General features: G+C 42.0%; 1 protein-coding gene across 7 annotated transcripts in view; it reads left to right on the top strand.

Annotated features, from left to right (window-relative positions):
• EBF1 (EBF transcription factor 1) overlaps positions 1-15,306 on the top strand; it is a 383,413-nt gene that overhangs the window by 257,357 nt on the left and 110,750 nt on the right. For 5 of the 7 annotated variants that reach the window (XM_077924635.1, XM_077924629.1, XM_077924630.1 and 2 more), the window contains exon 8: positions 7,620-7,761. In XM_077924635.1, coding sequence (XP_077780761.1) covers positions 7,620-7,761 — 142 coding nt within the window. The remainder of the gene's footprint in view (positions 1-7,619; positions 7,762-15,306) is intronic. The other 2 variants (XM_077924631.1, XM_077924634.1) reach the window with 1 other exon arrangement.

Below are 15,306 nucleotides of genomic sequence, written 5' to 3'. Positions count from 1 at the left end.
ACTTTAGTAAGATTATTCTAAAGTAAATGGATTTGTGGATTTTAGCCATAAACCTGTGAAGGCTGTTTGGAAAGTATTCAGTGCATATTAGATATTACCTTTAGCTTAGGCAGAGGACATTAATATTTAAATAACACGTAGGCCAAATATTTCTTTTTCCTTTATAGTAATCAAACTTTTGAATTCTCTCCCTCTCTCTGTCTGTCTCTCTAAAAAGAATCAGTAGAGAGTTTCTTCTTTTCCTACAGGTGCACTGTGAATAATCACTTCTTAAAGTAGACCACCACTTAACCACTTTTATTTTTTTCACATTTCCTGACCCTAGAAACAGTTTCTCTAGGGGATTCCTTTTATAGTATTTTCTCTTAATGACTCCAAAAGAGCCCAGCCCACCCCCAGCATGGCATCTTTGTAGTAAATCAAATTCTATTCAAGGGAACTAGGTAGCAACAGTCTGTTACTGCAATTCAAAACATATTTTAAAGATGAATGGCTTAGGTTGAGTGCCTGATGTTGCAGATGTTGTGGGCAGGGAAAGTTAAGTAACTGATCTCAGTGAGATTACGCTGGTAACTAAAGTTGCTCACTGTTCATGCGCTCTTATGAACAAAATAGTTTGCACTGAAGGTCAGGAGCCCTTGTCATAGAATTGTTTGACATTGTATTTTATTTCTTTTAAACAAAATATTTCTTAAGTAGTTATGTTTTTTAAAACCTTTCTTGGACTTGGGTCCCCAAAACACACTTTTCTGTTCCTTTTTTTCTGTCTCTTATACTTTGTATTTAGATACCATTTTCAGGTGGTTAAGGTCTTAACAAGAAGAAGGGTTATTGAAAGTGGCTTTTAAAATCCACAGGGGGAAAAAGGAAATATAAAAGGACAGCTGAAAGTTTGGTGAATTCTCAATGCATTTTGAGTATGTCTTTTATCGGGGGCAAAATGCTCATATTTGTTCCTTAATCAGCCTTCTTAAAGCAGTGGTAGCATGTAGCTTTTATGGAGCAGTTTTTCTTACGAAGGAGCAAAAATGATAATTTTCCTTTGATGAAGCCATACTCAAAATGTGCTGGGAACTTAACAATCCTTGAAGCTGCCTTTTTGTGTTTGCTTTTTTCAGTGGAAGTTTTCCCCATCTGAGAAATCCTGTAGCTTGCTGTGGCCTCCATCCATGAGGTAGGTGCCAGGCGAAAACGCTCGGCTTCCACCAGGCCTTTGGCCGATGGACATCTGATGTTATGGGAGGGGGGATTATTGGCTTGTTTTTGTTCTTAATTTTATTGTATATTTTATGTTGTAATTTTATGTTGTAAACCTCCCTGAGATCTATGAATAAAGTTAGTAATTTTAGTAATAAAAATAATAGGTAGGCTAGAGACTGGAGAAAATGTCCTGAGGGTATTCCTCTCTAATAGCCCTATGCTCTGGGACAGCAGTAGGACAGTGTCATAGTCTGTGAGATTCTTTAAGCTTGTGTCTTTAGCTTGACTATTTAAAGTAAGGTAAAAGGTAAAGGACCCCTGGACAGTTAAGTCCACTTAAAGACGACTATGGGGTGCAGCACTCATCTCACATCAGGCCGAGGGAGCTGGCGTTTGTCCACAGACAGCTTTCTGGGTCGTGTGGCCAGCATGACTAAACCGCTTCTGGCACAACGGAACACTGTGACGGAAGCCAGAGCGCATGGAAATGCCGTTCACCTTCCCGCCACAGTGATACCTATTTATCTACTTGTACTGGCATGCTTTCGAACTGCTAGGTTGGCAGGAGCTGGGACAGAGCAATGGGAGCTTACCCTATCACGGGGATTCAGTGCCGATCAGCAAGCCCAAGAGGCTCAGTGGTTTAGGCCACAGCACCATCTGCGTCCCTGTGCTTGACTCTTTAGCAGAGGCTGGATGGGCATCTGTCATGGATACTTTACTTGAGATTCCTACATTGCAGGGGGTTGGACTCGATGACCCTCAGGATCCCTTCCAACTCTACAATTCTATGTGTCAAGAAAGATAAAGGCACTAGGACAGGAAATCACTACCTATCTTCATAACAGCATGTGACTAGCCAGTTCTTCCAGGTTGCCATGGTCCTTGCAACAAGTTCCTTAGGCGAGCTTCTACTATAAAGATGTGGGGTCTGAAGGAATAGGATTCTGTATAGTTCAGTATTGGAAGGAAGGGATACTTCCAGCTCAATATGCAAAAAGTTGACCTATAATGAGAATAATATTCGGCTAGCACAATTGTTGTAGTTTATGGACCTTTTTTTGGTACACAGTTATATGTTTTTCTTGGTGTTTCTGCTTGATACGTCTATAATTTTTTTAAAAAGAAAAGTTGACTAAGTGCTTTCCTAGGCATCACGTTCTAACTGGCAGCTGTTATTGAAAGTATTGTTACAAAATTTTAGGGTGCCTGATCTCCCCTTCTAATATATGGAACCCCAGCCCCAGTGCCAGAGGTTGAATTTAGCTTGTTAAAATATAAGCCAGGCTGGCTCACTGATGAAGCAATCGCCTGGAGAGATGGGCCATCAAAAGAGCAGAAGGTGAAGGGTGAAGACCTATTAAGAAAGCCATCAGCAAAGCTAAGAGTGTGCCAGCTGGGAAATGGGTGAAGCCCCTCCCTGAGGTCCGAGTTGGGTAGAAGAACAAAGGCCATTAGTAGAGTTTCAGGATTGCAGTTTGCCTGATGTAAGCAGGAGGAGAAATAGTTGCATTTGGCAAGCAGCTTGCAGGCTGCAGAACGGGAGGGTCGCAGCAGTGTGGGCTGGCAGTTTGCATCCAAGGTGGCAGCCTTGTGAGAAACAGGGCCCTCCTGGCAGTGGCGTAGCGTGGGTTGTCAGCACCCGGGGCAAGGCAAGTAATTTGCGCCCCCTAACCCGTGGATTTTAGCACACGAGTGCGAGCGCCCCCCCCAGATGTTGCGCCCGGTGCGGCCAGCCCCCCCTGCACCCCCCACGCTACGCCACTGCCTCCTGGAGTGCAATCTTGAGAGCTCCTCCATCCTAGGCTCAGGTTGTATATATGTGGAAATAAATTATATATATTATAAAGACACCACAGTCTCCACTTTGCTTCATTTCCAAACTCTGGATAAGCGCCTGGAACCCCCATAATCTCACAGTGCTGTGGGGATTATGGTGGCGTAGCAATATGTACATGTTGCTGTTCTTGCTTCAGCTCGCTGGAAATGTTGCTGGCCTCTGCCTGTGGGAATGAAAGTGACTTCTTCACTCTCCCTGGTATTGGAAAAAGGGATCACTGGATTGCTACATGAGAAACTGGGCTCTCTGAAGCAAAGCACTTCATTTCTGTTTGGTTAGTTCTCAAAATAGTCTCCATGAGCACATAAGTGAGCTGGGCAGAGCAATTTGAAGCTCTGATTTAGGCCATTGGGATGTAATGAATCAGTGGATGCACCACTGCATCTGAAGCCCTGCCACTCACGTCGGCTAGAGTATTAGGAGAAAGCAGTTGTGTAACTTTTTTCCTGTGCCAGCTCCAGGCTGATGCAGTTTAGATGGCCAAATTGGGTCCCTCAATGGGAAACAGGTCAGCTTTGGAGACAGCCAATCTAGTGTTGGCCCTGTTCTGCTCCTGCTCCACCTCTCTGTTTCCCTGCTTTGGAGATTTACAACGGCTATTCTTGTGCTTTCAGAGCATGCAGCAGTAGCCTTTGTGGTAGTGCAGCTCTGTTGCTGGCAGAGCCCACTGGAGGGACACCTCTGCCTCATCCTAACCCCTTCCAGCAACAGGGTCAGGGATAAGGATTGTTTGGTAACAGATGAAATAACACATTTTCCCCATCCCTACCTTCCTTTTTGCACTTGTAAGGCATGGAATACAGGTGGGGAGAAAAGGTTAGAAAGGACTGCCATGTGCTGAGCAGTCTGCTTTATGGAAGTGAGTCATTATCAGAAGCCGGAGTCAGAGGCAGGTCAGCAATAAAACATCCAGTGTCAGTGAAGTTAACTCTTTATTCAAAGAAACTGAAACGGCGCAGGCCTAGTGATCACAGCAGCTCTTCCCAGTAGGTCTTGCCCCAGTGAGGCAGTTGCAAAGACTGAAGATGCCCATCTTCCCATTGCTCTTTAAGGCTCCTCCCCCAAGCTCCTTCGCCTTGTCTTTCTTTCCTCCACCCTCTTCATTTCTCTATGTGTTCTGGGAGACTGGGCAGAAGGGAAGCTGGAGCAGGAGTGGGAGATTCCCTGCTTTTTCATTAGCCTACCTCTGCTCTGCCCCTTGACCGTACTCTGCTTCTGCCTCAGATTCTGGACTGCTCTATGCTACAGCCTCTTCCCACTCACTAAGCCCTGTTACCTCTTCAGCTTCTGACACCTCATCCCAGTCTGCTCCCTCTTCTCCCTCTGACCACTCATCATCATCATCATCATCCCACCACCAGTCCCCTGGCTCTGAGCCTTCTTCCACTGAGGGTTCCCTTTCTCCAACTGGTGCCCCCCCTCCCACTCCTCTGCATCCAACCAATTCATGACAGTTGTGGGCAACTTGCAGCCATTAGGAGCAATGCCTTCACACCTTCCATATGTGCTGTGTCAGGAAGATGCTGAACACCACTTCTTTCAAACAAAGATGCCCTCTCCCAAGCCTCCAAGCCCACTATGTTTGCATTCCTGTCTCAGCGTCATCTGCGCTGGCTTGGTCATGTCCACAGAATGGAAGATGGCAGGATCCCCAAGGATGTACACCATGGGGAACTGGCTTCAAGCATTCGGCCCATTGGCAGACCAAAGATGTCTGCAAACATGACATGAAAGCAAGTATCAACCCCACCGTTTGGGAATTCCTTGTAGGCAACCGCAGTGCCAACTTCTGCAGCAGCACAACCTGACGCCTTCATCTGCCCCAGCTGCAACAAAACATGTCTCTCCCATATTGGTCTCTATGGCCACAGCAAGCACTGTAACCTTCAAACAATTTTACTTCACCCCCAAAAGGTACACTCCTCCATTGTTTCCCAAGACAGACAGGTGCCAACAATGGCCATATGATACATTATGTAGGAGCTATCATTTAAAGCTACCCTATTAAAGTAATTCAGTATTATACACACATCATGAAATGTTCACCAGCTATTGTTATGCAAAACAAGTTATGGACAAATGCCCTTTTGGAGTGTGCATGTAATCTTGCCCATGTAGACTTTTCTCACACTGGAAAACTGTTTCTATGGATTGTGGTTATAGGGAAGATTGAAACTGACTTAAACAGTGAAATGGAATATTACACAGGAATATCAAAAGTTCTTCTCACATGTCTAGTGTTTTTCCTTCAGAATTCAAGTTTCCAAATCTTGTCAAATAATTTTGACCCTGTTTTAACCCAATGGGTTTTTCCTTTTTAAACCACACTGTGAAATGAGCTAACAAGATTCTGACAGACTATTTCTGGGCGCAAATCATTTTAGGTTCACAATCTTAAAGGCCTTATTAAGTTTGATGGGGGGTGGGGAGGGATTGCTTTGCCAGAACTGCTCGACTAAGCAATGTTGTAGGTCAAGATCTGACAAAACATGTTTTTAAGAATTTTATTAGAGTTAATAAAGTGTTATTTGGAGAGTTTTGTTTCGATTGCCTTCCCCTTTCTACCCAGTTCAAGCAATGTAAAGCAATTCTTTGCAAGGAAATCTCCCTGCTCAGGCAACTTTGAGAGGGTAGCGGCTTCCTTGGAGAGTTGAAGCAATGTTTGCCAATCCTTGTAAAGCATTTCACCTCTTCAGAGGCTAAAGCCTCTCAATACCAAGAACAATTAAAGCAAGAGCCTTTTGGAACGACTGGGGAATTCAGCAAAATAAATCAGAAATCCTCTGCCTTGGCTCTGGAGGGTTGCCTCATTATAAGAGCAGATCTATTAGCCCCCTTGCCATTGTCTTTCATTTCTCAAGTGAGGTGATTCTAATTAAATTAATCTGCATGTCAATCTATCGGTGATCAATCAAAGGGGCCGAGGTCCCCCTTTGCGGCAGTGTGCTTGCGGCTGACAGGGCCTGATAATGGAGGAAGAAATAAACTGTCGAGCAAAGTTAATTAGTCAACATAATAGGTGGATTAAACAGGAGCCGGCTGATTGCTGTTTCACATGTTGAAGCATGAGGTGGGAACTGAAACTGCAATTAACAGACAATTATTATATTTGGTTGTAAGAGGTCGCATGAATAAACATATCTCAGTGGGTTTCAATTTTTAATCCCCCTTCCTTGTTTAATATAAGGAGAAGTGTAGGTCATTTCTTCTTATTGTTTTAGCCAAAGTTCTGGAAGGCAGCACATGTTCTTGGGTAGAATACTTGGTAAGCGGTAGCGGAGAGAGGGACGTTGCCATTTTGTTTGTATGGGTGATTAATATGGGCTAAGAGGTGATCAGGGCAACCAAGAAATTAATCCTGGAGCTGCTGCTGATGTGCAGTGTATTATTATCAAAGAAGAGGCGCTCTCATATTGAAGGGCACCATGCTGTCCTTCAGATCCTAATGCTAGCACATCCTGGGGCTGTCCACGAGTCTTCCCCATACTTTTAGGTTTCAGCAAAAGGCAAAATGGTCAAGTTTTACCTTATTATACAAGATGTTGCCTGAGCCTGAGCTCAACCAAAGATAGAAATGGGCATCCCAGGCAACAAACTATGTCATCATCACTAACCAAAACATCAGCAATCCCTTGCAGCAGTAGTCCTCTCATTAGAACGTAGCATTCTTTATCTGAACTTCTTATTGGGTAAGCTAAGGTCATTTTGATAAGAGACATACCTTCATAAAGAGTCTCCATAAAGAATCTCACTTACTTGCATTGTTTAATAGGTTCTGATGAAAACTGGAAACGTGTTTTAAATTTGTTGAGAAGTATGTCAGTTGAGCAGCTGTGTGCTTGCAAGCCATCCTTTTGAATTCACTAGAATCTGTGACTTAATAGTCCCATGTGCCCTGCACATTACAGCAACATGGCATCTCCATTTTTAGTTGTTTAAGTGAATTGAGACAAGTCAAAGTTTGCCAAGTGTGTGACTTCAAACTTGATTATTTGCTAAGGAAAAGGTTTACTTGGATTTGAAAAGCACTATTCATTTCAGCTCTGAAATGCCTTTGACACACATACCCTGTTCCGGAGAATTTTGGAGTGGAAACACCCCTGGCAGCTACAACTGTAACAGCATAATGAATACAGTTGCTCTCATCCCAACTTTTGCAGACCACACTTGCTTTTCTTTTTTAAAATACATTTTCATTTGCAATGACAGCAGCTTTATCTCTTCTGGCATATATGCTGAAGAATGGTGTGGGGTAAAATTCAGTCAGCTCTTAAAAAAAAAAAAGTTAATAAAGTGCTCTTGTTAGAATGATGGTTAACAGTGTACATTTCGCCATACAGCTACAAGCTGTGCAATTTGACTTAAAGCGACATCAAAAGCCTGTGATGCCAAAGACCCACTCATCAATAGCACCTCTTGTTAGAGTCGTACAGTCTGAGCACTAGTTATTATGTGAAATAGCTGTGCAATTTTCTGCAGCTCCCAGCTGTTATTTAAGATTCTGGGTTTATTATACTCTGCGCTCATCTCATTTTAAATTGTATTAAAGTGTTTCCTTATATTGTTGTCCCACTCACAGGTTGTGGTATCTACAACAGTCAATGTGGATGGTCATGTCTTGGCAGTGTCGGATAACATGTTTGTGCACAACAACTCCAAACATGGTCGGAGGGCTCGAAGGCTTGATCCTTCGGAAGGTACGCCTTCTTATCTGGAACATGGTAGGCATTTTTTGTTGGTTGACGTTGCTTCTTTAACCGTGGGTCTCTCGGGTTGTGTGGGGGGTCCCCCCTTTTCTTCCATTACTGGCTGTCCTAGCGAGGTCATAGGATGAGAGGGTCAGTGTCTTCTCTCTTTTTCCCCAAGGAGTACTTTGCTCAGTACTGGCACATAGTTTTTAAGCATTTGGGTAATTCCAGCAAAATCAGTTCATGCATTGAGTTTTGGCTCAAATGCTTACTGTGGGCAAGCTCTTCCCATCAAATGTATGGATATTGTTAGTGCATTTGAAAAGGCCATGGGCAGGATATGTAGAGAATTAAATTGTGCACAGAGTGTTCTATATGCCCAAGAAAGCCCAATTCTCTTCTATGATGCAGAGGAAGCACTTTAGGCTCTTGGAGTTTCCCAGCTGTGAGGCACATGGGAGACCGGTGCACTCTTTGCAAATTCTTAAATAACTGATTCGCTTACTGTGGCACATTGTAGCTATCACATGACAGTTGCAATGGTCACATGGTTGTATGAATCGGGTCTTGTGTTTCAAGAAGCAGAACTGAACAAAATGGTCTGCTTTTTTTAAATAAAAAAATGGGGCATAATCAAAATTGGTTTCCTTGCGTTATATTTTACATACTGTGATTTAGGGCAAGATTAGGAGATGGGTTAGTTTTCTCCTCTTTGTCCCATGGACAGAGTCTTAGGTTGTTTCCAGACATCCACAGAAGCCCTCACTTGATTCGTTTGAGGATTATGTTGCCAGACTCAAAAAAGAGCCAAGGTCAGGTTTCAGTAAACCAATCTTCAGAACAAAATCATATGTTAATATATTTACACGTCCCTCCTATAACTGAGAGCCAGATTAGGACATAGAGTACTTTCTTGTAGCTACCTGGATATTCATTTAAAACTGAACCTAAAAATTCAGACTTTCATCATAGCCTTGGTCAAATGACCATTTATCACCCTGATTCTGGCATCTATAAAATGAGAAAATAAAATTTTATTTATTTATTTATTTATTTGAAACACATCTGTCCTGTCATTCTTCCTTAAAAGGAAACCAACATAGCTAACAATCCATAATGCAAGACCTTAAAAAAATGCAAAACATGACCAATAAATTCTTACCAGCGTATCAAAACCACATAAGTCAATAAACATACAGTACTCATCACCTGCACACACTTCCCTCAAGAGCTCTGAAACAGAAATGTTATACCTGTCCCTTGAAAAAGACGTGGGGGTGTGTGGCAGATGTTCTTTACTGGGAAGCCAATCCAGAGCCTTGGGCCACCTGTCCATAGTGACTGCGAATTTAGTCTCTGCTTGTAGTGGCTCACCTGGAAGATGCCAGATGCTACAAAAGGCCTAACAATCGAAGTGTTTGGGTTTGGTCAGTGGCACTGGCAGAAAAGCTAACATGCCAAATCTACATGGCTAAAGGAAGGACAAGCCCCTCTATTTTTAACATGGCATGGCAACTGTTTATATCTTACATGAGACAGGAGCAGCAGGCAAGGATTCCCCGACATTCTCATGGTGGTCTTTGGAGAAAGCTCCTTGATTAGGGTATATTCTTGTCTGCTATTTGTATGTATGGCGTGACAATGTATTTTCCTTTCATTCATAATATCCTGAATGCTCGTATGGATGAATAACGCAAATGCAGTCGTTTGTAACTGTTCTTGGTTTTTTATTTCATTTTGAAATATATAATAAACCTTTTTTTAAAACACACAAACACATTAAAAACAAAACAAAAGCCCTAGTCTCTGACAGAAGTGGGATGCTAGCAAGAGGCTCAAATGATAAGACATGCAAGCTCTTATGGGAGCAAGTTGTTCTTCCAGTCACTGAAGGTCTAGGGATGTCTGTTGCTGGTAGTTAACTAACTTCCCTGGGCTGCTGAAAATAAATAAAATAAGCAATGAAAAAAACAATCATTTAAAAATAGTACCGAAAAACTAAAAGGCAACTATACAATGTTTGATGGCTGGGGAAACTGTGGTCCTTCAGGTGTTGCAGCATGTCAACATCTGGATGTGCTTCAACATCCCCATCCCTGCTATATATATTAATCATTGCAAATTAATTAATCATCGTGAGTTGTTGCCACCTTAGTCATAAAATAGAGTGTGTAAACTGTAATTATAAGAGCTGGTAGTGGGCACAAACAAGGTATATCGGAATCTGCCTACTTGTGTGTGGCTTACTTCACTATCTCATTCCTAACTTCACACAGGTAGGCTGTGATCCTGTGTACCTTGGAGTAAACCCCACTGTATATAGTTGGCTTCATTCTGACAAAACCTGCATAGGATTGTGGTGTTAGTGAAGCCACAGGGGAAGGTTCAGCCAGATTTTGGTATGTGTCTAGGGTGCTGATTCCTCACAATTCCCATTCAGTGTTTTGTGTGTGTGTGTGTGTGTGTGTGTGTGTGTGTGTGTGTGAAGTCTTCTCATGCCTGATATCTAATCCAGTTTTCATGGACGGTCAAGGAAGCTAAATACCATGGAAAAAGCTGCAAAGTGAAAATGGGCTTTCCCATCATTAGATAAATCAATACTCAACAGAAATTCTCTCACCTCAATATTTGAGTGTGATATCATCACACCCTACCATTTTTCTTTGCATACATTCAGAATTACTGGAACAACTTACGTGAGTAAATGTAGTTATGCAGACAATGCATAATGAATCAGGTCCACAAGTTTGCACTTTCTAACCTAAAATTCTTAGCTCTGCAGTGTTTCTTATTATGTAAACATAACTTACATCTGTATTTATTTAGCTTTAACTTTTTAGGCTATAACTCATACTATAGATTTTTTCCATCCCTGCCAACAACCTAATTTAATAAACAAACCACTGTCATAATTTTTGCCTGATTTTACTAAAGAATGTGCAAACTGTTATTTTATTAATTAGCAAGACGCAAAGCTATACAAAGGATATTTATTCATTCATCCTTGAAGTGTCCTAACATAAACCATAGTCCTTCAAAGCCTGCTTTTTTATTTTTTAAGGAGATATTTTCCCCCTACAAGGAGGCCACATGAATACCTGCCAGTTACTAAGACAGCGCTAGATTCCTTCAAGCTTGGAAATATTCCTGTTCTCACACTTAGAGCACAACTATCTGCTCTAAATATTTCCCATACTTCCACCCCATGAGATGAGGTAATGTTTTGGGGAAAGCAAAGGAAATCGTACTTTATTATAGCGGTTTTCTTGACAGTTCAGCTCATGACAGTCAACACCAAATTCTGTAGTTCTACTATTATCTTCTAAAACTGGAATTAATGTTTCTATAGCCACTCTCCAAATGTTTCCCATTTACTTAGTTGAAACAGTTTGGAAGTCCTTGGGGAATGCTCACCTTTTTAAGAGACCATTGTGCTGGAGAAGTAACTTACTTCAGGGTTGGCTCAACAATTAAGCAAAGTGAGCTGGCTGCCCTAGACACCAGATGTTGTGGAGGGTGGTGGCAGCCCCTCTGGCCATTCACCCAGAGCCTTTATGCCAGCAGTGGGAAGCCTTTGTCTCTCCATATGTTGTTAGCCCCATTAGCTGCAGCCAGCATGGCCAATGGTTATGGATGATGAGAGGTGACCAACGAAATCTAATATCCAGAAATGGTCCACAGATTTAAGATTCAGGACAGGGAATCCTGTTCTCATAACCACAGGATATTGTGGATCTCTTTCCAAATATAGTCTTGTGTAGAAGAGTGTTTCTGGTGCAATGTGTGTTATTAGTTTATTATTACATTATTATTATTATTATTATTATTATTATTATTATTATTATTATTATTATTACATAGCTGAAGAGTAAGCAGACTTACATGTTTTACAATTAGGCCTATTTTTGTTACTGTTGCCTATATAGTACTGAGCCAATCATACAAGGTGTCACCTTTCTCAACCTTTGGTTCCTAGATATTGTTGGACTGCAACTTCCATAATCCCTAGCTAACAGGACCAGTAGTCAGGGATGATTGGAGTTGTAGTCCAACAACATCTGGAGACCCAAAGCTGTCCTAAAGGACTCTTTTTGCTCTCCCAGTTTGGTTCCAACGATTTCATGTGTCAGAAATCTGGTATGCTTTGGGGTTATCCAGCCTTTTTCCCATTTATAGTCCACTTGTCAATCAGTAAAAAGGAAAGGTACTCTCAGTGGTTTATGTCAGTGTAATCAAAATCATGCTTTTACATCCACCAAGTTCTTGATACATAAATAAATAAATACGTTACTCAACTAAATGTTTCAATATTTAAAAAGTAATAGCTGGCAAAGGCTAAGCAGCATTGTGTGGTACAGGCAGGGTAAACCACAGTAATCAGTGGCTTGCCATTGTTATTATGGGTTACTCAGTTAATAGTTTTTTTTTCTTTTTTAGAGAGAGAGGAAGAAATTCTGCTTGATTATTTCAAAGCTTATTTAGATACATTAAGATGTTTACAGAGAAACCAATGTACCCAAAATCAATATTGACCTCCAGGGTTGTAGCTTTATAAGGAAAACTCCCCCCCCCACCAAAAAACCAAAAAAAAACCAGACCAAAAGGCATTTGAAGGAAAGTGGTTACGATATAGAATTTGCCAGATGAAATAATGTCTTTAGCACCCTACCCACCCAGCCCCAACAGAGGTGGGTGTGAAATGTGTAGAGACTTAGGCCTGACTCTCTTCTGTCCTGCCACAGAAGTTTTGTGTGCCATATTAACAAGTCACTGTAGTACCTTTTTTTCTTTAAGGGTGAAAGAGATCATATCAGTTGTAAATAAATTCCATAAGTATATGAGTTTAACTAGAGTGATCTTTTTGCTTTCTAGGGTGGATTCTTTTCAAGTGTGTGTGTATATACACACACTTGTATTAATCTATCTATCAAATTTATATACCAGCTTGCAGTAAAATCTTATTAATGAGATAAGTTAAAATGCATAAAACAACTTTTTAAATGCACTTATGCTGCACCCCCACTCTTGTATTTGACAGTTTTATATTAAGGCTGCACTGTGAAGTGGTGTTAGGAGTTGCTTTGTTAGCCTGGTGCTATTACTTCCTTTGAGTAATATTTTGACAACTATGCACCAAAGCAGTTATTACCTAGAGTGATTACTTGCTAGAATGCAGTTTGTCCTTTGACTGTATCCCTCTAGGCTGCTCTATTCACAGCTCCCAGAAATTCTTCGGTGGGTATCCTCACTTCGTAATCTGTTCAGGCAGAATTTCATTTCCTCATTGCTGAGGTTGACTTCAAACAGCCAAGGCAGTGAACGAGGTTGTAAAACCACCATGGGCTGCGTTTTGACAGTCGTAAAATGTGTGTGTATCTCCTGACATGCTATAGACTACTACATAGTATAGGCGCGATCATGGGTTATCTTCTCCTGAACTAGAGGAACCTCAGCAGTAAAATGATGCGACACTTCAGAGGAATTCCGGAAAAGAATGAGCTGCAACCTCTTCGCTGGTGTCAGTGTTGTAGCCACTATCTCACCCCTTGGTCTGAATTCTCTGATAACCACAGTTCAGTCGTCTGTAACTATGGGGATGAGGTTGCAATGTCTTAGCAAAACGTGAGCCTGATTAACTCTCTCTTTTTATATAAATTAAGCACTGACTAGAAGAGGATATAGATGAATATAAACATCTGGGTGGAATTAAGACAGCTAAGAACACTGTTGTAGCCAGTGGAGGCTTGTCCAGTGAGGGCACTGTCCCAGCAGCCTTATTCTGCCCTCAGCCAGCCTCCATCTTCCCGCCTTCTTTCTCACCAGAGAGAGAGCTGCTCTGCCAGTCATTGGCTGCGGCTTCACCTCCTGTTGGTCTTCCTACCTTTCTCCCTGTCAGTTTCAATGGGCACTTGCTACCGCTGGTTATCACTGCTAAAAAGCTTGCCATGTGGCATCTGTAACCACAGCGAGGGTAATTATCTGTAGCTCATGACCCCATAGTAGAGCCCAGCACTACCAGGCAAGCAGCGCCCTGGATTTTCAAATGGCTGCAAGATGTAAGCAGACATTGTTTTCCATTTCACCTTGTATTTGGTCACTTGCAGCTCTGTTTCTGTTCCTTTGCAGTTCGTCTTCTGCCTTGCTGTCTGCTGTGGTCAAATTATGCAGCCAATGTAGTTTGTGCAATTAATTATGTAAATTAGGTAATTACATTGTCACTATGTTATTCCACTCCATTAATTTCAATGCAAAGAAAATTCAATTTTGGGGGGGGGGGTGTAATCCATTCTGTATCATTTGCGGATTGAAAGGAACACCAACAGGAAACATGGATAGAACTCACTGGATTGATTTCCATTTTGAACAGGGGACAAATAACTGAACACTGACAATTTCCACTCCTGCTTCTGTTTTCATTGGAATTCCCCAACATCCCGCATTGCAAAGGAGTGGTGATACTGGCCCTGTGTTATCAGAGGCGACAGACATCACAGACTACCTCCTCCAGCCTGGCCCAATGACTTGTGGCAAGCTTTCTAGTGCCTAAGAAAGCAATCCACAGCTGCTGAGCACACTACAAATATGATAGTACCTAGTCCTAGAGGCTCTTTTGAAGCATTCTCCATGTTGGGGCCGTGACTCGTGTATCAGCCCTAAGTAAGCTGGGGGGAAGTTGTCAGGCAAGGAAAGAACATGGAAATGGGCCATGCATCAGATTTGCAAAAGCAGGCAAGGTGGCAATAGGAAGCACAAAATAAGTGAGCCCACAGTTCCCTTAGTGTAAAATAAAGATGTTAGTGCTGCTCCGGCACATGTTGAGAAGATAGCTCAAATCTTGCATTTCCACCAGATAACAAAGCAGTGACGTTCAGGTGAAATCCTGCTTCGTTCAGTGGGGGACCAAGTTTCACCATAGACGTGTGCAAAGTTTTATCAGCACGCTCAATAGCCTTGCTTCAAAGTAATTTCCCAGCCTGCAGGTTGTATTTATTTGAATTTAAAGCCAATTGCACAATTGGTTTGTCTCTTTTTCTCCCCCTCCACAGCATAATGCAGTAGCCTCAAAATTATAGTGCTAGGGACCCTGTCGGCTCGCATGCTCTAACACTTTATTATCTAATGATCTAATATGCAACAAGGCAAAGAGGAGGTGCTCATCACTCTGACAGGATGCCTAAGAGAAGTGACTAAATTACTTTATGTACCATTAGCGCTAGCAGCCATGGTGAACTCACCGTGAGCATTTATGCAAATACTCCCGAATATATTCAAGTGGCCTTGTCAAGCTGACAACTGACAAGCAGTTTAAATGGCTCTCTCTTCCTTTTTTTTTTTTTTAAGGGCCAGGGCTGTGCTTTTTTCCTTCTCACTTTCCCCCTCTACCCTGTGCAATTACTGGATCTCTTTGGCAACTGCTTTGATTCTATATCAGTCTCAACAAATAGCAGAAGCCAAAAAGGCAGTGGAGTGGTGGGTGGTGGGATAGCCAAGCCGGCCTGTGTACATTTTTCATATGGTAAAAGTACACATCTTACAGGTATGGCAAATTAATGGGTCATTCCAGTGGTGGAACTACAT

Source organism: Podarcis muralis, chromosome 2 (assembly GCF_964188315.1).
Source record: "Podarcis muralis chromosome 2, rPodMur119.hap1.1, whole genome shotgun sequence".
NCBI lineage: Eukaryota > Metazoa > Chordata > Lepidosauria > Squamata > Lacertidae > Podarcis > Podarcis muralis.
Note: the sequence above shows the minus strand (reverse complement) of the source record. Positions and strands in the feature narration are given on the sequence as shown.